Below are 23,398 nucleotides of genomic sequence, written 5' to 3'. Positions count from 1 at the left end.
GGTCACTTCCAAAATGGCCGCCCCCATGCTGGAGACACGAGGCTACGCCAAGATGGTGGCCCCTGTGGAAAGATGGCAGCGGCCTGCTGAAGGTAGTTTATCGGCCTGTGCGGCCTGCGGGAGGATGGCGGCCTGCGGATGGCGGTAGTCCAGGCACAGGCATCAGCCTGTATTGCAACCTTATGTATAAGGTAGGATGCTATCACCTTCTTACATGGCCATCCTAACAGTAATGCCAGCCACTGACTTCAGTCATGGTCCCTTTACAGTGCCCCTCATACAGTGACTTCCGATAGTCAGCTCCCAAACCAAGCCTTCTGGTTCTTATTCACTAAATCACCCTCAAGAGGGGGATCTGTGCCACCTGTTATAGGATAGAGGGGGGGATCCAGGATCATGAGGGTCCGATCATCCCAGGAAGGGGCCTGCGTCCACCCACAAACCCGTCAGGGGGAGAGGGGGAACATTTTACTCACCATACCGGAACAGGCGGGCGCCAACTCCTGACAGAACCCCTCTCCACCGAGGTGGGGGGGCTGTCGACCAATACGGACGCCGTGACTCAGTTTCCAACTGGTCGTCGGCGTCCCGGCGAGAGTTTTAACTCGCAGGGTCAGTCCCCGTCCAGTGGGACTATGTCGCAGCCGACCCAGCGCGGAGCTAGGGCCTGCACGTGCTCGTAGGCTGACTGGGGTGAACACTGGATCTCAACATCCAGCCCGTCGCCCAGTTTCAGCATACTTGCTTGAAGATCTCACAGGAACAACTGGAGAAAAAAGCTGCCTAAAAAAAATTTTCTAAAAAAATCTTGCCAGGACCAAAGATCCCAGCAAGGAACTTAGGTCCTTACTCCTGACTAGACAGAAAAAAAACTGACATCCTGTAGCAGGGAGAGAGAGGATATACCCTCTGGGACTGCCCCTAAGGTGTGGCCAGAACGTTTTCCTTCTGCCTAGTGTCCTACTCCTGTAGAGGGCAGTATGACCCAATTTGATATTAATCAAGAGGACTGCGTCTGTCAATGAGCGACAGAGAAATTACAGTTTTATATCTTTATGTTTGAAGCCTGAAATGTGGCAAAAGGTCAAAGTTTAAGGGGGCCGAATACTTTCGCAATGCACTGTATATGCATTTAATGATTTTACAATTCACACTGCGCATGAGGTGCAGTCAGTTTAGCTGCAGTTAGAGAAAATAAAATAAAAAGGATCCTCTACATAAGTTCTGCTGGGGAGTCTCACTTTGGATATTTGGAAGAGTGTATCCGCGAATCCATCTATGCAGTAGTGCAGAGCGAAAGGCAACAGCTTCAGATAATTGAGGACAGATGAACCATCAAAATGGATCTGGGATCCTTAGCCATGTTTTTTGGACCAGCCTTCTAAAGGTCTGACAAACCAACCTGCCAAGAAGAACAAAGCCTTAAGGAGGGCTTCTAAACTTTTGTCCACAGGGTCCCTGAAGACAGGGACATCCTTAAAGTGGTTGTAAAGTCTCAGCTTTAAACTGCCATTATATGTTCTCTTTTAGGGCGATAATAATGGTACTGTTTTTTTTTTTTTTGTTATAATATCCCAAAATATATTTTCTAGCACAGCTTTTGTGTGGTTATGTGGTTTTCGCTCTTACTTTCCCAAGCATAGGGCCTCCAGTGGAATGGGTTAGTTTTCCTCTCTGATGTATGCAATTACATCAGCAGAGGAATCTCTACACTTTTACCCTGGTGTGCCGATTGGCTGAACATGTTAATCACTTGCCGACCACCTAACGTACATGTACTGCGGCAGGTCGGCTCCATTGCGCGAAATGACGTACCTGTAGTCTTCATTACCTCTTAATGTAAGACTGTACTACTACTTATTGTCATTTACATATTTTGGAAAATTGCTTGCGGGGAGGTCCTGGATTACAATGTAGAGCAGTTTGTCAATATAACAAGAAGAAAAATGCTTGACTTGATTTCTAAAAGGGTTATTATCTTCAAACCTAATAGCCTAGGTTTTGTTAACCAATTTCTGACATGTTTTGTATCCCGCAGGTCAGTGGGCAAATTAGTAACATAAACTAACCACCAATCCCACCAAGGGCTCACGTAACAAGCCAATACTAGTGACATTCTGCCAGTACAGGAACTTCCCCCATTTTGAGCCCTAGGGAGAGTAGATAATGTGGATAACTAGAGAGAAAAAAAAAAAAAAATGTAGCCTGCAACTGTCATTACCTCATTAATCATAAAAGCCAGATGCTTCTGAAGCCAGCTGTAGGGTCACCACTAAATTTCACACATCTATCCTTATCCACTAGTCTCAAGGTTTGAAACCTTCCGTATTCAAAATCCCCAAAAACCCTCCTGGTAGGGTTTCTTTTTAGGGAGCTTAAAACCTCTACTTCTTGTTTACTCATATTATATATCTCATTTTGAAGGGTCCCTTTCTGCCACTGATATCTAGTCCTGTTGCACATACTTTTAAAAAAGATCCATCTTATCACCACAAAATTATATGGGGTAGAAATTGGATCTGTGTTTTTTAGACATCTCCAATACAAGGACTTCTTTTATTTTGAGTGACTAGCAAACTCTTTTTCTCAAACTTTCCAAATTAAAATAAATATAAGTATGTGTAATAAATTATATAAATCCTGCAAACACACATAAAATTGTAAAAAAACAAGAAGCCATTATAAGCATTTCCCAAATTATCATTATGGGTTCCACTGGAGACGACCCCTGATGGATCCAGGGGGTCTACAGTAGATTCCTTTATGGTGTTTTTTTGAATGCTATTTTCCCAGAAAAATTACTCATGTTTACTAGGATAAATAAAAAATCAAAATGCAAATGGGTGCATAGAGTCACCCCGGGGGAGGGCACCAAGAACTCTTGGTTGGGTAAAATGTGATCTTAGAAAATTAATTTTTTTCTCTGAACGGAGTTGAACTTGGTTTTTGGTCAACAGAGCAGTCTTTGTAACTTCCAAAATAAGTCAGTACAGAGTTCTTTCAGGCCTGACGAGACATTTATCTGGATTGTTACACTGAACATTTGTGCAATTTAAAAAAAAATTAACCAGTTCACTTATAGTTATTTATTTCATAGAGGCTTCTATCTCCAAAAGATGAGGTGCCTCCATGGGAGCAAAGCTTGCACCCTTATATGCCAAACTATACATGGTACATGGGTGGGTAGGAGGTGCGACATCTTTTAAGATATTAACCTTTTAATACCAGAAAAAAATATATATGTTTTAACAATCAGATCTTTATTGTACACCAGGATATCCCACATAAGCAAATTTACTAAAATATCTGAATGACAATCATTAGAATTAAAATTTACAGGTAATGAACAGGATACACATTGACTATTTGGAGCTGATCTTGTATAGCTCTGGAAGAAATGGTAATACCCAGGTAAAAGCCACCGCCAGGAACATTCTCCTACAGGCTGGCAGTCACCCTATACACATCAAATAGGCAATAACTAAAGACGAGTTTATTAGGGCACAATTGCTCCACATTAAAGGATTGATAGGAAAGTTGTGGCAGTAATTTAGAGGTTAATAGTTAAAATTGTTACACCATCCAGAGGGCCTATTTAGGAGCTAGAAACACAATTTGAGAAGATCAATTGAGGAAACGAACTCTTATTAGTACTAAACAATTAAAGTAATACTAAAGTCTCTTGTTTCTTTTTGTTAAAAATAACAAACATGTTAGTTACCTGCTCTGTGTAATGGTTTTGCACAGAGCAGCCCAGATTCTCCTCTTCTTGGGTCACTCTTCAGTGTCCCTAGCCCCTCCCTTCTGTCGAGTGCCCCCACAGCAAACAGCTTGCTATTGGGGCACCTGAGCCAAGCCATTCAGACACAGAGCCGCTACCCGGTCCTGCCCCCTCTCTGTCCTCATTGGTTCTCAGACTTTAATTGACAGCAGTGGGAGCCAATAGCACCATGCTGCTGTCTCAGCCAATGAGGAGGGAGAGTCCCGGGCAGCCGAAACAATCCTGCAACATAGCTGTATGGAGATAGGCTCAGTATGTATTAGGGGGGCTGCTGCACACAGAAGACTTTAAGATAAAAAAAACCTTCTGAATTTAGAACCACTTTAACGTTATCAAACAACTCGTATGCAGACACTTGCCCATTCTGTATGGATATAGGCCAAGCGAAAAGTCTGCTCAAGGGATGCATGTAGTAGAAGGAAGGGCACCAATTATAGGACATATTTTGTCTCCATTTTTTTTTTTTTTTTAAACGAGACCTGGCTTCATACAGTGGGTATATTTATGTGGCCTATCTCGGTACTACAGCAATACACGCTTGGGTAGAAGATCCGATATATGTGACCTCATGCTTACCATGCAAGAAACAATATGTCAGTAAGACAACAAAATGGCTGTGCAATGAAGACCCCCTCCAACATATGGCAATAAAGAAACATCAATTGTAGCAAGACACTTAGTGGAACAACAACAGTTCTAGCATAGACACTTTCACTGTTAAAATTTAAAAAAAAAGGTGGAGTTCTTTTTTTGCTAAGTAAGCCAGAGGTGTTCTGGATTTTTAAGCTGGATCACTGCATCCCAAAGGGAATGAATTAGGTGTTGGATGTGTCGCACTGTTTTGAAGTTGCCGTCACCTTTTGTTTCATGTTTCTACATTTCTTGTAGAGACCACATTTATACATTTTAGCTTCATTTGTGGATTTTTTATTAGTATGGTAAATGTCTAATAAAAGTTGGTTTGGAATAAGCCTTGTTACAGGCTTATTCCTACAATGCAAATAAACATTGTAGGTGTAGTATAATTATAATTGTGATTAGCGGTCTTTACAATTTTTAGATGGATCTTGATTTAACAGTGAGATATACAGTGCTCAGCATAAATGAGTACACCAACAGATTTGTCAGAAAACCTTTACTTTCAGAATCAATATTTTTTTTTTATGTGACAGTATACTACAAAAATACTCCACAAAAGCAGGCCAGTGGGCCATTAAATGCAACCAAGATTTGTTAATTTGCACACACGCACAAAGTATTTTTACCAACAAATTCACAAGACCATGTTGCAAAAATTAATACACCAATGAAATTCTTAGGAGTAAAGCTAAATTTTAGACCACAAAATCCTAATTAACAAGAATTTTAAATAGGGATGCACCGAATGTTCGAAAATAGAAAAAATAGCACTTTCGGTGTTCGGCCGAATAAGTAAAAAGGCCGAATAAATTTGTGCCGAACGATGTCAGCGGCGGTCACTAAATGGCGGCCCGCGCGATGCTTCCGCACGGACCGTGATCCCGCTACCTAGGAGTCCTTCAGTCCCCTTCCTCATTGCGGCTCCCTGCTCACACGCCGCCGGTGTCCTGTCCGGCCGCGAGTAGGGGGTGTGACGTCACGCGCGCGTCCCGCCCCCTGCTCCTGACTGCGGCTCCTTCACACTAGGTCCAGCGGGCGTGACACTATGTGCACGCCCCGCCCCCCTGTTCGCGGCTTTTGGCTCCGACCTGGCTGCAGTTCAGGTATGTGGAGCACATTTGGGGGAGAATACGGTAGCTGCACAAGCATTAGTGTGCAGACTGGCATATTTTGCCATATGTTGCCACTTGCCATGCTCATTAGAGTGCCCTATAAAGTGCCCCTTAAAAAAAAAAGAAAAAAAATGTGCCCAACAGAGTGCTCCCTTGACATAAAATGTGGCCATCAGCGTGCCCCTTATTTTAGGCTAAGGGACATGCTGATGAGCATATTTTATGTTAAGGGGCACTCTGATGGGTATATTTTATGTTAAGGGGCACGCTAATGGGCATATTTTATGTTAAAGAGCAACGCTGATTTAAATGTTTTGTTTTGCCCATCAGAGTGCCCCCTAACATAAAATGTGCCCATCAGCATGCCCCCTAAAAATTGGCAAAATAAATGGAAAAAATGCGAAACACCGCGTTCGGTATTCGGCCTTCGGCCAAGCATTTCATTATTATTCGGGTTCGGCTTCGGCCAAGAATTTAATTTCGGTGCATCCCTAATTTTAAACAGGTGTCCAGCAGACAGTGAATTATAAAAGGAACCTTACAGGTACAAGAAGGTAACCTTTTGGGTAACAAAAAAATGGCTCAACATGAGCAACAACCCAGGAAAATAAATAACCAAGGGGAAAAACAACCCTAACAGCTAGGGACCTGTAAAAAAAACAGGGTTCCCTATGGAACTGCCGCAAAGAGAACTTTGCGGCCAAAGGATGCTATAACATCAATGCCATAGCATCAGCTGATGCCAGAACATCAATTTTGCAGAACTTTGAGAAAGTGTGCACAGACTACCAAGTCGCAGCCTTGTACACTAGGGCCACAGAAGCTTGATGCCGATAGGCCCAGGACGTACTCACCGATCTGGTAGAGTGCGCCTTGACAGGGAAGGGAGGAACCCATTTCCGCAACGAATAAGCCTGCACAATGGTCTGTCTGATCTATTTGGCAATGGTTGCTGCAGAGGCAGCCATACTCTTCCTAGGTCCCTCAGGAAGGACAAAGAGAATCAGATTTTCGAAAGGATTCAGTCGACGACAGGTAAACCCTGATCGCCCGGACAACATTCAAGGAATGCAAGGCAACCTCCTTTGGATGCTTAGGGTTCGCACAAAGCGAAGGCAAAACAATGTCCTCATTCCGGCTGGAATTTCCGAAATCACCTTTGGCAAAAAGGACGGATTAGGTCGCAAGACCACCTTATCCCTATGAACCACCAGGTAAGAGGAATGGCAAGACAACGCCGCTAACTCTGACACTCTGCGAGCAGGAGTGACCGCTATCAGGAACGCAACCTTCTTAGAAAGCATAGGTAACTAAATTTCCCTGATGTTTTCAAAAGGGGAACGCTGCAACAGGGACAGAACCAAGTACAAGTCCCATGGAGGTAAGGGCTCCCTTCTAGGAGGAGCCAAGTGACGCACACCTTGAATAAAGGTGCGAATCAAGGAGTTAGACGCCACAGGGCGCTGGAAAAGAATAGCCAGTGCAGAGACCTGGCCCTTAATCGTGGCCAACGCAAGACGCTGGTCCACACCAGTCTGAAGGAAAGCCAACACCCTCGCCACCGAATAGGAACGAGGAGAGAAACCCCTGGACTCACACCAGGCAAAATAAACTTTCCATGTACGGTAATAAATTTTACCAGAAGAGACTTTTCTAGCCTTGATCAAAGTAGGAATGACCTCTGAGGAGAGACCCCTGTCTCTCAGGACCTGGCTTTCAACAGCCAGGCCGTTAAAGCCAGCGACTGTAAAGCAGGATGGAAGATCGGTCCCTGGGACAGCAGATCTTCTCACATTGGCAGCCGCCACGGAGGCTCTACGGCCAGGTGAACGATGTCCGCGTACCAGGACCGGCGAGGCCAGTCCGGCGCCACCAGAATCACCAGTGATTGTTCCAAGGCCAACCTGCGAAGGAACCTGGACAACAATTGAATCGGAGGAAAGGCAAAGATCAGTCGATACTGGACGCCAAGGCACCACCAGCGCATCCGAGGCGTCTGCCAGAGGATCGCACGTTCTTGCCACGAACCTTTCCACCTTGTGGTTTAGCCAAGACGCGAACAGATCACATCCGGGGATCTCCACTTCGCACACAGCATCTGAAACACCTCCGAGTGTAGGGACCATTCCCCCTGGTCCAGGGTCTGGCGGCTCAGATAGTCGGCCTGCCAATTCTCCACACCCGGAATGTGAACTGCCGATATCGCCGGGACAAGAGTCTCGGCCCAAGACAGAATACTGGTCACTTCCTGGTGCCCCCTTGGTGATTGATGTAAGCCACTGCAGTGGCATTGTCCGTCTGCACCTGTACAGGATGGCCCTGAAGACAATCCGACCAATGGAGCAGGCACAGCCTGATCGCTCTCAATTCCAAAATGTTGATTGGGAGGGAGGATTCCTCCTCCGACCAAGTGCCCTGGGCAGACAGGTTGCCCAGAACGCCACCCCAGCCCGACAGGCTGGCATCCGTGGTTATCACCGTCCACAGAATCGGCCGGAAAGATTTTCCGGCCGTCACCGCCAGAGACTGAAGCCACCACAGGAGGTCCATTCTGGTCTGGCGACTCAGACACTCTCAGGTCCAAGGACTGAGGCAGTCTGTCCCACCTGGCCAGGATCTCTGCTTGTAGAGATCGCGTGTGAAACTGTGCAAACGGCATCGCCTCGAAGGCCGACACCATCAACCCTAGGGACCGCATACAGGTCCTGAGTGACGAAGATTCGTTGTCCCTGAGGGACCTGACCTCGTTCTGTAGGGTCCGGAGCTTGTCCTCCGGCAAGAACACCTTCGCTTGAGCAGAATCCAGAACCATTCCCAGATACTGGAGACGAACCGAAGGCGACAAGGTCGACTTCTGAATGTTGATGGTCCACCCGAACTCCTGGAGCGTCTGGACCGTAGTGGACAGATCGCGCAACAGGCTCTGACTGGCACTCGACCTTAACAGGAGATCGTCCAGATAACCCAAGACCGCAATGCCCTGTGCCCACAACAGGCCCAGAACAGGCGCCAACACTTTGGTAAAGACCCATGGAGCCGAAGCGAGACTGAAAGGTAACGCCACAAACTGGTAATGATCCTCCGCGATGGCGAATCGGAGATACCTCCGATGACCCTCGAAAATGGAGATGTGCAGATATGCATCCTTCAGGTCTATAGAGGCCAGGAACTCCCCCGGATTCAGGGAGGACACCACCGAGCGGAGTGATTCCATACGGAATTTTCGAACGCGCACAAAGCGGTTCAGCGCTTTCAAGTTCAGAATCGGACGCACTTTGCCCTCCTTTCTGGGCACAGTGAACAGATTTGAATAAAAACCCTGAAACCTGTCCCGATGAGGCACCGGGATGATCACCCCCTGGGCGAGGAGATCCTGCACCGCCTGATGCAGGTCCTGCAACCGCCCTGGGGTCAAATGAAGATTTGAGGGTAAGAATCTGTTCGCCGGCCGTGAAAGAAATTCGATCTTGTACCCTGACCGAATGATTTGCTGAACCCACATGTCCGCGATTCGGAGCAGCCAAGGTTGGAGGAAACTGCGCAAATGTCCCCCCACCCCTGAAACGGGTGAGGGCTCTCCTTCAGGCCAAGGCGGACTGAGCCGCCGACCCAGCCTGGCCGGATTTTTGTTTGCCAAACCAGGGCTTCTTCTGGCCACCTTGGCCCTTGAAGGGTTTCCCCTTGTTCTGTGCCTTGAAGGCACAAAAGGACCCCTGAGTAGGTTTAAAGGAGGGGGCCCGCTTACCGCGGGAAAACTTACCCATAGGGTTCTGGGGCAGTAAAGTGCTCTTACCCCCAGTGACTCCTTTAACCAATTCTTCCAGGGATTCCCCAAAAAGGCGAGACTCCGCATAGGGGATATCAGCCACGTCTTCCTTGATTTCTGGTCAGCCGACCAACATTTCAACCATGTCATCCACCCCTGCCACCTCCGCCTCCCCTCAGACTCTTGCGGTCCTGAGAAGAGCGAGACCCCAAAAGGGCCATGCTACCTACAGCAACCATATCACACTCCGAATCAGAAGAAAAGGAGATTCTAGGCCTTTTCCTAGCAGCACGTTCAGACATCAGCACATCCATTTTTGACACCAAAGTTGCCACAACAGCAGCCAAATTAGTGACTTAGAGGATTCAGGAGGACCCCGAATCCCCCACCAAAGCTGGAGGAAAATTTGCTGTCCTGGGATTCCATTGCAGAAATAAAAAGGTTTTTTTTTTTTTTTGGAACTGGCCCTTTATGAGCGCTGCGGACCCCCACAGCACACCGCTATCGAGACAGTGACACACAGACCCCCGCAGGGACAAAACTGACCAGGAAGAGTGCACAAGGCAGGATAAGAAAGGAATAGCAGGACAGACACCCCACAGTGTGTTACCAGCTTCTTTGGTCGGCTCTGTGAGAAAGGAGGAAGTGATGTCACCGCCGGAGACTGAACTAGGCTGCAGGCCAAGGGAAAATGGATGCCCATGTAAACTAATGGGAGGCTTCGGCAAGATGGCCACCGACATGTGCTCGGAACGATCGTTTGCCACACACAAGATGGCGCCGTAAGGCGCGAAAACACACTACATAGCATGCTGTATGAGCGCCCACAGTGAAGCCAGACATGCTGCCCACACTTAAAATGGCGGACCGGCGGTTTTTAACCCCGCAGCGGTCGCCGCATGTGTCTGCATCCCCAAGCACCCTAAAGTGACATTAGGAGAGGGACCCCCAAAAACCCCACACAGCGCTGCTGTGAGAGAATAAAAACCCCCGCAGGGACCGGGACCAGGGAGCCCAAAACGCACAGACACAGGGGACACCACAGACACACAGGACTGCCGACCCCAGACAGAGGCCCCACATAGAATGTACCTACCTGTACCCGATGGCGTGGGGTGCCTCATATCAAGCGGGAAACCGCCCACCTTCAGATGGCAGGGGAGTGCCGCCAGCCAAAAACGCAGGACACTATTAGTGCACGGACGAACCTATGCTGTGTCGTCCAGTGAGGTAGCCACCTCACACGGCTGCATCCCTGATGGACAGGGATGGGTCGTTTGTGAGGCCAGGGTGAACACATAGCCTGCGAAATGCTCGATGGCGGGCTGGGATTCCATCTGACCCTCTGTCCTGGAGAACAAGGACGGTCAGTCCGATTCCCGGCTCCGCAGACGCCGTCTTCATCCGAAGATCCACTAACTAGTGCTGATAAAATAAACAGCTAGCAATGTAAAGAAAAAATGATATATCTTTTGAAAATAAATCATAAAAGAAAAAAGAGAAAATGCTGAGACTGTAGCCTCAGCACAGGGAAGCCTATCAACTCCTGAAGCTAGGCAGAAGACAAACTGAATTGGGATGGCTATTGCAGGGGGGTATTGGACTAGAAGGACAGTCCCCATGGGTGTGACTATGTAGAATAATTGTTCTTTTACAAGTCTTATGCCTAGAAACTCCTGTGGAGATGAAGTCAATACCCCATAAGTGAAGACTGTATGAGTGGGCGGCGACTGTCGGAGGATGTAAGAGAAAATATCTTTACACAAGAAAGGTGAAGGCTACAAGAAGATCAGCAAAGCTTTACTTATCAGTCAGAATACTGTAGCAAAAGTGATACAAAAAATTTGTTAAGATGGAACTGCAACCATCTCACAGACGTCCAGGCCATCCACTGAAGTTAACACCGCAACAGGAGGGTCTTCTAATGAGAAGGGTAAAAGAAAATCATCATGCAAATTCACTGCAGTTAACTAAAGAAGTAGAAGGCCAAACTAGGGTGATTGTTTCCCGTGAATATATACGGTGTACACTGCCAGAGGAATGGCATGCATGGATGTCGTCCACGAAAGAAGCCTCTCCGAAAGCAAATGTAGAAAAAAGCCTGCCTAGAATTTGCCAGGGTCCATGTTGAAAAAGAAGACCAACTACCGAGATTCTGTACTCTGGAGTGATGAGAACAAGATAAATGTTTTTGGAACTGATGGCTTCAAAGCTCTATGGTGTCACCATGGTGAAGGAGTACAAAAAAAATGCATGGTGCATATAGTGAAACATGGTGGTGGCAATGTCCTTCTGTGGGACTGCATGAGTGCTGCTGGTGTTGGGGAGCTGCATTTCATTGATGGTATCATGAATTCACAGATGTACTACTCTATATTGAAAAAGAAGATGCTAACATCACTCCAAAACCACATCAAAGGCCACTGTTGCATTTCTGAAGAAGAACAGGTTCAAAGTGGTTCAGTGGGAAAGTAGGTCTCCTGATCTGAACCCAATCGAACATCTATGGGGAATTCTGAAGAGACAAGTTAAGCATCACTCTCCATCCAGAATCCAGGCTCTAAAAGAGGTCTTTCTAGAAGAATTGAAAAAGATAGAAGATATGTCGACAACTTTTTTTTTTTTTTTTGACAAATTGTTAATCCCATACCAAGACAACTTGGTGCTGTCCTTACAAATAATGGAAGGTCATACAAAATACTAGACGTTTTTCCATAAAAAAGAAAAATTTCCACGTGGGTATGCTTATTGTGTCAAACAGGAGGGTTAATCTATTCACTCAATGTGCAGTGTGATGGGTGGCGGCGGGGGGGGGTCGTCTTAGCCGGGCCAAAAGATAGATTCTGGCGGGGCACACCCTCACACCCTGGTTACCTCTTATCAGTAGTTTCATGCTCTTTATCTCTCCTTAAAGTGGAGTTCCATAGATGTATGTAATCACCTTTAAAACTACTTTTACCAATGGAAACTTTTTTTTTGCTAGGAAATACCTTTTCTTCTTTATTCATCCTCTCCTCACTTTCGGGTCCGGCCGCCGATCACGTCATTTGGCGATTCGCAGGGGGTGCTGGGATGTATCTCTCGCATTATTACACAGGAGTCCTGAGCTGTACTGTATGTATTTGATTGAGGCCGTGCTCTTCCCCGCCTCCGCCTCCTCTCAGTGAGCTCAGTGAGGATATAATGCTTTCAGTCCTCGCTAACTGAGAGGAGGCGGGGCGGAGGCGGGGCAGAGCATGGCCTCAATCCAAAACATACAGTACAGCTCAGGACACCTGTGTAATAATGCGAGATTTCATCCCATGAGATACATCCCAGCGCCCCCTGAGAATCGCCGAATTGCGTAATTGCCGATCGGCGGCAGGACCCGGAAGGGAGGAGAGGATGAATAAAGAAGAATAAGGTATTTCCTAGCAAAAAAAAAAAAAAAAAAGCTTCTATTGGTAAAAGTAGTTTTAAAAGGGGAATACATCTAAAACAGGGGTCTTTAAACTATGGCCCTCCAGTTGTTCCAAGAACTACAGCTCCCATCATGCCTTGTCATGTCTGGGCATCTCAGAATTTTACAATGCCTCATGGGATGTGTAGTTCCACAACAGTTGGAGGGCCGTAGTTTGAGGATCCCTGATCTAAAGTTACTAAAATTGGTGGAACTCCACTTTAAGACGTTTTTTGGGATTACAATGCGGTTTAATTTCATGTGATGGCATTCCGTCAAAATTGTTAGATAACTGTAAAAGCGATACCTGTTTAAATAGAATATCTGATTCTTTCGCTTTTATGGATTGCTCTGTCTTACTGCCCCAGGTTTTCCGAAGGCTATTGCATTGTATGATTTGTGATCCCTGTGTTCTTTGCTTTCTTTGGCATACTTCTAAATAAAAAGTAAAAAAAAAAAAATACTAGATGTGGTCGTTTTTGTTGTGGGGTGTATTCATTTTTGCATCAACTAATTTGAGTAAAATTTAAGATTTTGTAATCCAACTTATATTAACCTTACTTTCATGTAATGGAGATAAACAAATGTTCTAAAAAATACTCAGTTTTGTCAAATTTTGGAAACTGTTCTGGTGTTCATTGAGCTTTTGAATAAAATCTTTTTAAAAAAGGGGTGTACTCTATAGTACTGTATAGAAGAAAAATGTCAAGCACTATATAAATACGTGCCAACTAGGTGTTCCTGTATTTGTGTTTAGATATTGCCTTTAGTAGACTGGTTTTACCTTACAATTGAATTGAATATGGTACTTAAGCACTCCTCTTTCAGAACTTCCCTATCTGCATGTTTGCCTGTAAGGGTGAAACATCAGAGAGGAGTAGTCGCCAGCTTGGGACATGTTGTTTGTATGTATGGGTGAGTAAACATTCTGGAGCTCAGTCACATAATCAATGCATGACCATTCTTTCTCAGCAGTGCACTGACTCCTAGAGGTCTGGATCCACTCAAATTTCTGGAGGGTCTACACTGTTAATTGGAGGACTCGACTGTTGCTTCGGGAAAACATCATCCAGATATCCCAAACATGAGGAAGCCCTTAGAGCAGTGGTTTTCAATTCATGTCCTCAGGACCCACACTAACAGGCCAGATTTTAAGTATTACCTTGGGGAGATGAAGACTAGAATACTGCAATCACAGAGCAGCAAATTATATCACCTGTGATGTACGAGGTGTTTTTTAAATAACGAGACTAATTAAATAACTCACCTTTATATGTATTACAAACTTAATGCTTGTCCCCTTCAATATATTCCCCATTTGCACTAATACATTGCTGCAGTCTTGTTTTCCACTGGTCGAAGGCATGGAGAAAATCAAATTTCTGTCAGCTGTTTCAACACATCCGCAGTTTTCTTCTTTACAGCATCAACGGACTCAAAACATGTCCCTTTTAAGCACTGATTTAACCACTTACCGACCGCCCGCCGCAGTTTTGCGTTGGTCCTTTGAAGCTAAATACCTGGGTTATGGCAGCAAATAGCTGCCTTAACCCCGGTATTTTTAAAAAAAACGGCGGGCGATCGGCTTTCTGGTAAGGGTGGTCCCAGCGGCGGATCTCATCTACAAGCCTACAGTCAGGTTGGATAAGAGGATTGCACCACTCAGAGCGCAGGGAATAGGTGCTGCATCGACAGTACATTTGCTTGTACATATGTAAACGGTGTTCAAACCACACATGTGAGGCATCATTAGAACGAGAGCAATAATTTGAGCCCCAGACCTCCTCTGTAACTATAAGCTGGTAACCTGTAGAAATTTTAAAAATTTCGCCTATGGGGAATTTTAAGTACCAAAGTTTGTTGCCATTCCGCGGGTGTGCACAATTTTGAAGCATGACATGTTGGGTATCTATTTACTCTGCGTAACATTATTTTTCATATTATGGGAAAAAATTGGGCTAACTTTACTGTTTTCTTATTTTTAAAAAAAAAATACGTTTGGAAGAACACTGCGCAAATACGGTGTGATATAGAACATTGCAACGATCTCCATTTTATTCTCTAGGGTGTCTGCTAAAAAAAAATAATTATATAGATACATATATATATATATATATATATATATATATATATAAATAATGTTTGGGGGTTCTAAGTAGTTTTCTAGCAAAAAAAAAAAAAAATATAACCAGATTTTAGCTTGTAAACACCAAGTGTCAAAAATAGGCCAGGTCTTAAAAGTGGTTAAGGTCTTGCATACACTATCCATTCCCATACCAGTAGCCGGTTTTGGGGACCACTCATAACCTAATTATCAAATCAATTATCAAGAATAAAATATTTTCGTATAATGATATTTTATTTTACATTGTTTAACCTGCTAAACATTTATCATATTAATACTCACAGAAGTGGTCAGGAACAAAAAGAGCAATCATTTTTCAAAACACATTTAAAATATGTTTTAAGAACCTACCCAATGAATATTTCAAGTAGTTCTAAAGGCTGGAAGTTTTTTACCTTCAGTATGCTGCCCCCCCCCCCCACCTCCTTATAGCCTGATTACAATCCAGCGATGTGCATGAGCGAGAGCAGAAGCTCTCTAGGCTCTCTCTCTTCTCATTGGCTCAGACACAGCAGCAGGAGCTGTTGAGGGGTTCGGTCCAAGCCATGCTTTGTGTGTTTTATGGACACACAGAGCCAGCTCGGGAGCAAATACTCACAAGTGCCCCCATAGCAAGCAGCTTGCTATGGGAGTACTCGAGGCAGGGGACCCAACCAAACCTGTAGAATAGGTTAATCACTTACCTGACAGAGGTTCCTCCAGCAGCGAGAACCTTTTGGGAAGACATAATAATTGAAGGAGGCATAGCTTCTCTGCGTCCATCACGTAAACAATAATAGTTGTTGGCAGATTTATGGCTTGGACCCACAGGTAGAGCTGGAGGTGGCGGAGTCCTGAAAATTAAAAAGATAAAAATACGTTTTAAAAGAGAAAGTAAACTTCCATACATTACTTTTACCTATAGGTAAGCCTATAAGAAGACTTACCTATAAGTAGTGTAAATATCTCCTAAACGGGCACCCTTTCATACGGGCAGACCAATCGGCCTGTCAGTTTTTTCTAGGCGGACCTAATCGAACCATTCATTGCCATCTATGAAGCAGCAGGTGTCAACGGACATGTGTTCGTTGACACCAGCCAACATCCGATCCGATCCTGTCCACTAAAGATAGATGGATGGGGATCCGTTCCCCCATCCATCAAGTGCAGCCTTTCTCAACCTTTTCAACACAAAGGAACCCTTGAAATACCTTTCCAGTATCGGGAACCTCTGCCAAAAATGACTATATCTACAACTCATGATACATTAGTGAGATGGTCAGTGGGAAGATTGCTCCTTACCACTTGTGGTCATTGGGAAGAATTTCTCCCTTACAGATAGCCAAAAAGATCAATGGTGTTAGTGGGAACTTATCGAAGATGCAGAAATTGCTCATTGCTCAAAGAATCCCCAGTACCCTCTGGAGGAAAACTAGGAGTTCCATGAAACTCTAGTTTAGCAGATCGGATGGCCGTCGGATGTAAAAAAGTATGGCTGTCCATTTCCATCTGACCGCCCACAGAGGAGAGCAGGCTGTCCCGCTCTGCCAGAGCGGAGTGGATATGGATCAGCCTTTCGCTTGCTCAGTAGGGATCAGTGGGCATATTCCCAGCTGGAGCAGGCAAACTCCTGACAGAGTGTCCTCCCCATGTGAAAGGGGCCTTATCCTTTTGTGAGCGGGGGGTCATTGAGTCCTAGACATCCAGGTCAATTTTAAAATAGGATTTATTTTGTTTGAGTATGCAGTAGAAAAATATGCACAAAATTTTTTTTTTTTTTTTTATAAAAACTGCTGAAATAGCCATACCTCAGTATGATGGAACACAATATGTAATAAAGATACATAAACAGGTAATCAAGAATTGAACAAGTATTATAAAACAATAACAACTATTATAAACAATAACAACCATCACACTATACAAGAAAAAATTTGCATGTTAAGTGCACTTGTGCGGTTTGCGAGATTGCATGTAATTCGGAGCGCACTGCTCCTTCATTACATGTGATCTCATGTGCGGATGCGAGTTCAGCCATACACTTTGTATGGCTGAATTTGCAGCGCATCCGCAGCAAACTCGCACATGAGGCTTTTTTTGAGCCGCATCAGAATCGGATCGCACAGTGGTTCACACTAGTGCGATCCAATTCTGTGCGAACTTGCAGATCGCACTGCGATATGCGATCGCAACTGGGGGTGTCGTTAACTTTTAATGGACACCCCCTGCGTATCGCATATGGCAGTGTGAACTGCCAGATGTGCGGATGCGATGCAGGAACACGCTGCATATTCGCAGCCTTCCCGCATCGCACAAGTGTGGACCGGCACTGAACGGTCTTCATTTCTATTAACAATTGTTGCATTACAAGTTATACATAAATCATAAGCATAGACACTATACTGTCAAATATTGCAACGTCAGCCTTTATTTCTGACACGTTGTTTACAAGTTAAAAAATCAGTATTTTTTGCTAGAAAATTACTTTGCACCCCTAAACAATATTATTTATATCTCTCAGCAAAGACTCTGGAGAATAAAAGGGCAGTCACTTCAATTTTTTTTTTGTTACATTTTTTGTAAAAAAAAAATAGACTTCACTGAATTAAAAAAAAAAAACAAAAAAAAAAATAAAATAAAACAGTAAAGTTATCCCAATTTTTTTGTATATTGTGAAAGATGTCACGCCGAGTAAATAGATACCCAACGGTTTAAAATTTCGCACACTCGTGGAATGACGACAAACTACAGTATTTAAAAATCTCCATAGGCGACGGTTTAAAACATTTTTTAACGGTTACCAGTTTAGAGTTACAGAGGAGGTCTTTTGCTAGAATTATTTCTCTCGCTTCAACGATTGCGGCGATACCTCACAGATGTGATTTGAACACCATTTACCTTTGTGGGCACGACTTACGCATGCGTATCCGGTGGTGCGCGAGCTTTCCTATTAATTTTATATTTTTAACACGGTTTAAAAAAAAATAATAATTTCTGATCACTTTTATTGCGATGTAAACATCCCTTGTAACAGTAATAGGCAGTGACAGGTACTTTATGGTCTGGGGTCTTTATCTAAAAGACCCCAGACCCCTCCATAAAGAGTAATAGGCAGTGACAGGTAATCTTTATGGAGGGATCTGGAGTCTAAAAGACCCCAGACCCTTCCACTGCACTTCAAAGTATTCAAAACAGATGGCGAGGGGTTCTGTTCTGGCCGAAAGCCCTCCATTTCGATGGCGAGGGCTTCCGTCTAGAGCGGTGCCCGCCTGGTTCCTAGTATGGTGAGTAGCTGTGCTCCTGGAGGGTTTTGGGGTGGATGCAGGACCCCTCCCTGGGACGGTCGGAGCCCCTCCTTCACATTAGGCCCTCCCCTGTGCCTTGGGGGTCCCTGTGGGTCATCTGGTCCCCCATCTCCCCCCCCCTCTTAGCATGGGATAGTGTGGCGGTCTGGGCTGCTTTCGGGGCTGCGGCAGGATGCTGTACTGGTGATGAGAGCGGGGGGGGGGGGGGTAATGTACCTGGTGGGGGCTCCTGCCTGGTTTCCCTCCCCTTTTCTTTTTGTGCCTTGCCTGGGCCCCAGGGATCCCTCCTGGGTCCCTGGGAGCCGCCATTTTGTTGTAGCCTATATTCTGTATAGGCCGGCGGCCATGTTTGTGCAGTCCAGCAGTCATTTTGCGTTGGTGCGGCAGTGGAATAAATGGCGGCCATTAGAGAGGAGCCTTCTGGGCAGTGATTTCGGATGTGGGAGCCCTTCCTTATCCCCTGGTGCTGACTCCTGGGTCTCTTCCCTTCCTGGATGCTGCACATGGGAGTACAATTTATTCTGGTGCTGCCGGTGCTTGTCTGGCAAGGTCCTCCCTCTCTCTGCTGCAAAATCAGGGGTTACTCTGTTGCTGGCGACCGGGTGGCGTTACCAGCGCAGAGGGGGTGTCCCTTTTCTAGTGTTTTTTTGCACCATTTTGTGGGGTCTCCTTATTCCTCATGGAGTCTTTGGAGCACATTTCAACACCTGGCCCCCTCTCAGACGGTCCTGGAGTCCTTTGTGTCCCAGGTGGAGGTTTCTTTTGGACGTCAGGCTAGTAAAAAAACACCCCCCACCCACCACCGCCTTCCCCCGCCTCATCTGTCTCCTCATTTCTGAATCCGATTCCTCCATCGCAGATGGGGCCCGCCCCATCATGGAAATCACTATACGGTTTGAGGAGTTCAGATGGCTTCTGAATTATCAGAAGTCTGCTCTGTTTCCTTTCACAAAGCTAGACTATCTCTGACACTGGACTCGGCTTTAGCCAGAGTGTTCCTTTCTCTGGACCAACTCCAGAAATTGCATGCTGCAATTGATCTCCTGCTGTTCAGCAGGTGGTCGTCCCTCCGGACTTGCATGCGGGTGCTGGGCCTGATGGTTTCTATCTTTGAGGCGGTTCCATTTGCACAGTTCCAAAAAAGGTCCATGCAAAGGGAGATCTTGGCCAAATGTCCAAAGTCTCTGGACAATCAGATCCGGCTGAGCCAGGAAACAAAAGGGTCTCTTGGTCTGGTGGCTTCCCTCTCCAGCTCTTCCGTCAGGGCAAACCCTTTCTCCCCTTGTATGTATTGGACAGTGGTCACCAATGGATGCCAGTCTGTCCTGTCCTGTTTTTGATCGATACCAGGCTCAGGGAGAGAGACCATCGTTTAAGGAGCGACTGCGGAGGCCTCCTACCAGATTGGCGCCTTCGTTTTCTTTCCCACCCATTCCTCCCTCACCTCCCACGCCTCCTGGGGATGGTCCGTCTGGCTGTGAACCCATGCAGCTAGGGTTCACTAGCCTTTCTGAGGCTGAGCGGGCCTTTAGGAGGGAGGGCCGGTGTCTGTATTGCGGCCTTGGTGGAAATTTCCTGAAATCTTGTCCTACCCGTAGGGGAAACGCTCGTGCCTAAGTTCCTGTCGGGGGCATATCTTAGGTGGAATTTCCTTGTCCCCAGTTCCCCGTGAAGATAAACCGCTAATCACAGTTGTCCTCTTCTGGGCAGCAGGCTCGGTGGTTACCTAGGCGTTGGTAGATTCAGTTGCTGGTGGTTACTTTATTACAGTACGTTTGCTGCTGCGAATTTCATACCCTTGCAGCCCCGTGTTGCTCTGCTGGTCATCGGGCCGATTGATGGCAGACCCCCTGCAACCGTCACAGGTTACCCACGAGACATTCCAGTTGACATGGCAATTGGGGCTGTTCACAGGGAGTCAGCCTGTTTCCAAGTTATATCGTCCCCACACTACTCTGTTGTTTTAGGGTACCCTTGGCTTTAGAAACATAATCTGACCTTTGATTGGCAGTCGGTTGAGATCCTCTCTTGGTCTCCACAGTGTGGTGCTGTTTGAATCCATGGGCCTGTTAGGTACTTTATACCTCCTCGGATTCAGTATTGTCTAGTGAATACCATGAGTATCAAGATGTATTTGACAAGGTGCGCGCTGGTACTCTTCCTCCTCATCGTCCGCACGATTGTGCCATATACTTGCAATCTGGTGCCATTCCAGGGTTTATCTTCTTCGTAAAAAAGAAGGGGGGGGGTGAGTTGAGACCTTGCATTGATTATAGGGGTCTCAATCGCATCAAGGTCAAGGATGCATACCCGATTCCGTTGATTACTGAATTGTTCGACCGCCTTAAAAGGCAGCAACGGTCTTTACCAAGCTTAACCCAAGGGCCGCGTATAACCTCGTAAGGATCAAGGAGGGCGATGAGTGGAAGACTGCGTTTAATACCAGAACCGGTCATTATGAATATTTAGTAATGCCCTTTGGCTTGTGCAATGCGCCCGCTGTGTTCCAGGAGTTCATCAATGGTGTCTTTCATGATATTTTGCAGCAATGCGTGGTAGTCTTTTTTGGACGACATCTTGATTTACTCGGACTCCATTGAATCACACTACCTGGTGCTGCAACGGTTACGTGAGAATGGGCTTTTCTGTAAGCTTGAGAAATGTGAATTCCACCTATCTCAGGTTGCCTTCTTGGGCTACATCATTTCTGCTGAGGGGTTCTCTATGGACCCTCAGAAGGTTTTGGCTGTTCTACAGTGGCCTCGCCCTAATGGTCTCCGTTCCATTCAGCGTTTCCTTGGGTTTGCCAACTACTATCGGAAATTTTTCAGGAACTTTTCCTCTTTGGCAAAACCCATCTCATATCTGACCAAGAGGGGCAGCGATTCCTACAATTGTACGCCTGCTGCCATCAAAGCTTTCAAGGCCCTCAAGTCTGCTTTCTCTTCGGCTCCCATTCTGTCTCTTGCCAATCCTGGTTTGCCCTTTGTCCTAGAGGTGGATGCGTCTGAGATGGGAAGTAGACACCCTCCTGTCTCAGCGTCTGACACCTGATGGACCCTTACTTCCTTGTGGGTTCTACTCCAGGAAGCTGTCTCCAGCTGAATGCAACTACGAGATTGGATACAGAGAGCTATTGGCCATTATTCTGGCTCTCAAGGAGTGATGACACTTGCTCGAAGGTTCTGTGGTTCCAGTGCTCATTCTCACCGATAATAAGAATCTGACGTATCTCTCAGGGGCCAAGAGGCTTACACCCCGTCAGGCCACATGGGCTTGTCTTGTTTTAACTATGTGGACTCCTATTTGCCCGGCTCCAAGAATGTTAAAGCTGATGCCTAGTCTCGCCAGTATTCTGAGTTGTCCAGGGAGGACACCAGTCATACCTTCAGATCATACCCTGGCTGCCATCCGCACCAACTTAACTTCTCCTCTTGGGGATTAGATCTTGGCTGCCCAACCTGTTGCTCCCATAGAGAGACCTAATGGCAAATGTTTTGTACCTGAGGGGTTGCGCATCAGACTGTTGCGCACGTACCACAATTCCAAGACTGCCGGTAATCCTGGTAAGAACAAGATGTCCTGGGCTATTTCCCGTCAGTTCTGGTGGCCATCTCTCCGCACTGATGTTGCTGCATATGTGGCTGCTTGTTCTGTCTGTGCTCAGAACAAATCTTCATGGCACCTTCCCTTGGGCCTACTGCATCCCATTCCCAATGGGGAGCATCCCTGGTCTCACTTGGCCATGGATTTTATTGTGGAACTTCCCACGTCTCGAGGTTACACGGTTATCCTCATGGTTGTTGACCGGTTTTCCAAAATTTCCCACTGTGTTCCTTTTTAACCACTTTCAGACCGGAGGATTTGGCTGCTCAATGACCAGGCCCTATTTTGCGATTCAGCACTGTGAGACTTTAACGGACAATTGCGCGGTCGTGCAACGATGTACCCAAACAAAATTGACTTCCTTTTTTTCCCCACAAATAGAGCTTTCTTTTGGTGGTATTTGATCACCCGTGCGATTATTTTTTTTTTGCGCTACAAAAAAAAAAAAAAAAAAAAAAAAAAAAAAAGGAAGGAGAGACAATTTTGAAAATATAAACAATATTTTTCCTTCTTTTATATGAAATTCTCAAAAAAAAAAAAAAAATATCAAGATTTAACATTTTAGGTCAAAAAAAAAAAAAAAATCGCAATAAAACGTATTTTGATTGGTTTGCGCAAAAGTTATTGCGTTTACTAACTACGGGAAAGATTTATATAAAAATTTTATTCTTTTTTTTTTCTTTTTACTAGTAATGGCAGCGATCTGCGATTTTTTTGCAGGACTGCGACATTGTGGCGGACAGATCGAATCCCTAACTGACATTTTTGACACTTTTGGGATACCAGTGACATTACTACAGTAATTAGTGCTAAAAATATGCACTGTAACTGTAAAAATGAGACTGGCAGGGAAGGGGTTAACAGTATGGGTGATCAAGGGGTTAAATGTGTCCCTAGGGCTGTCAGGGGGCGTGGCTTGTGAAGTAATCACAGAGACATGCAATCCTATAGAGCAGGATCACATAGCCTCTGTGATCACCGCCGGTCACACGCACTGACTCCCCAGCTGACGAGCGGGGGCGGGAGCGAGCCTCCGGCGGTGCACAATCGCCCCTTAGCTCCACCCAGGCGAGCGCCGTACACTTTGCCTGTGAGTGCCAGCCTAACGCAGTACATCTGCGACGGCTGGGGCTAAAGTGGTTAAGCAGCTGCCTACCACTCAGGGGCTTGCCTCGTTGTTTGCCAGGGAGGTTTTTTTGCTTACACGGGTTACCTAAGGAGATTGTCTCAGACCGTGGGAGTCAGTGGTCTTTAGGTTCTGGGAGCGCCTTTTGCTCCCAGTTGGGTATTCGACTCTCCTTCTCCTCGGCCTACCATCTCTAGTCCAATGGTGCTGCTGAACGTTCCAACCAAGCTCTGGAGCAATTTCTCCGCTGCTAGATCTCTGACATCAGGACAATTGGGTTGATCTGCTACCCTGGGCAGAGTTTACCAGGAACTCTGCTGTCAACTTGTCGTCTGGAATGACTCCATTCATGGCCAATTATGGGTTCCAACCGGCTGTGTTGCCCGAGTCGTTCTCGCCAATGGACATTCCGGCTGTGGAGGATCACCTTCGTGCCCTCCGTTCCTCTTGGGTGCAGATTCAAGAGTCTTTACGGGTCTCTGCACAGCACCAGAAGCTCCAGGCAGACCGGAGACGTTTA

At 46.0% G+C, this 23,398-nt stretch overlaps 1 protein-coding gene across 1 annotated transcript in view; it reads right to left on the bottom strand.

Annotated features, from left to right (window-relative positions):
- NDUFA7 (NADH:ubiquinone oxidoreductase subunit A7) overlaps positions 1 to 23,398 on the bottom strand; it is a 40,269-nt gene that overhangs the window by 6,436 nt on the left and 10,435 nt on the right. The window contains exon 3 of the mRNA XM_082270113.1: positions 15,546 to 15,695. Within this exon, the coding sequence (XP_082126239.1) occupies positions 15,546 to 15,695 (150 nt within the window). The remainder of the gene's footprint in view (positions 1 to 15,545; positions 15,696 to 23,398) is intronic.

This window comes from Pelophylax lessonae (assembly GCF_965119305.1).
Source record: "Pelophylax lessonae genome assembly, chromosome: 1".
Lineage (NCBI taxonomy): Eukaryota > Metazoa > Chordata > Amphibia > Anura > Ranidae > Pelophylax > Pelophylax lessonae.
This window is presented reverse-complemented; position numbering and strand designations above follow the sequence as displayed.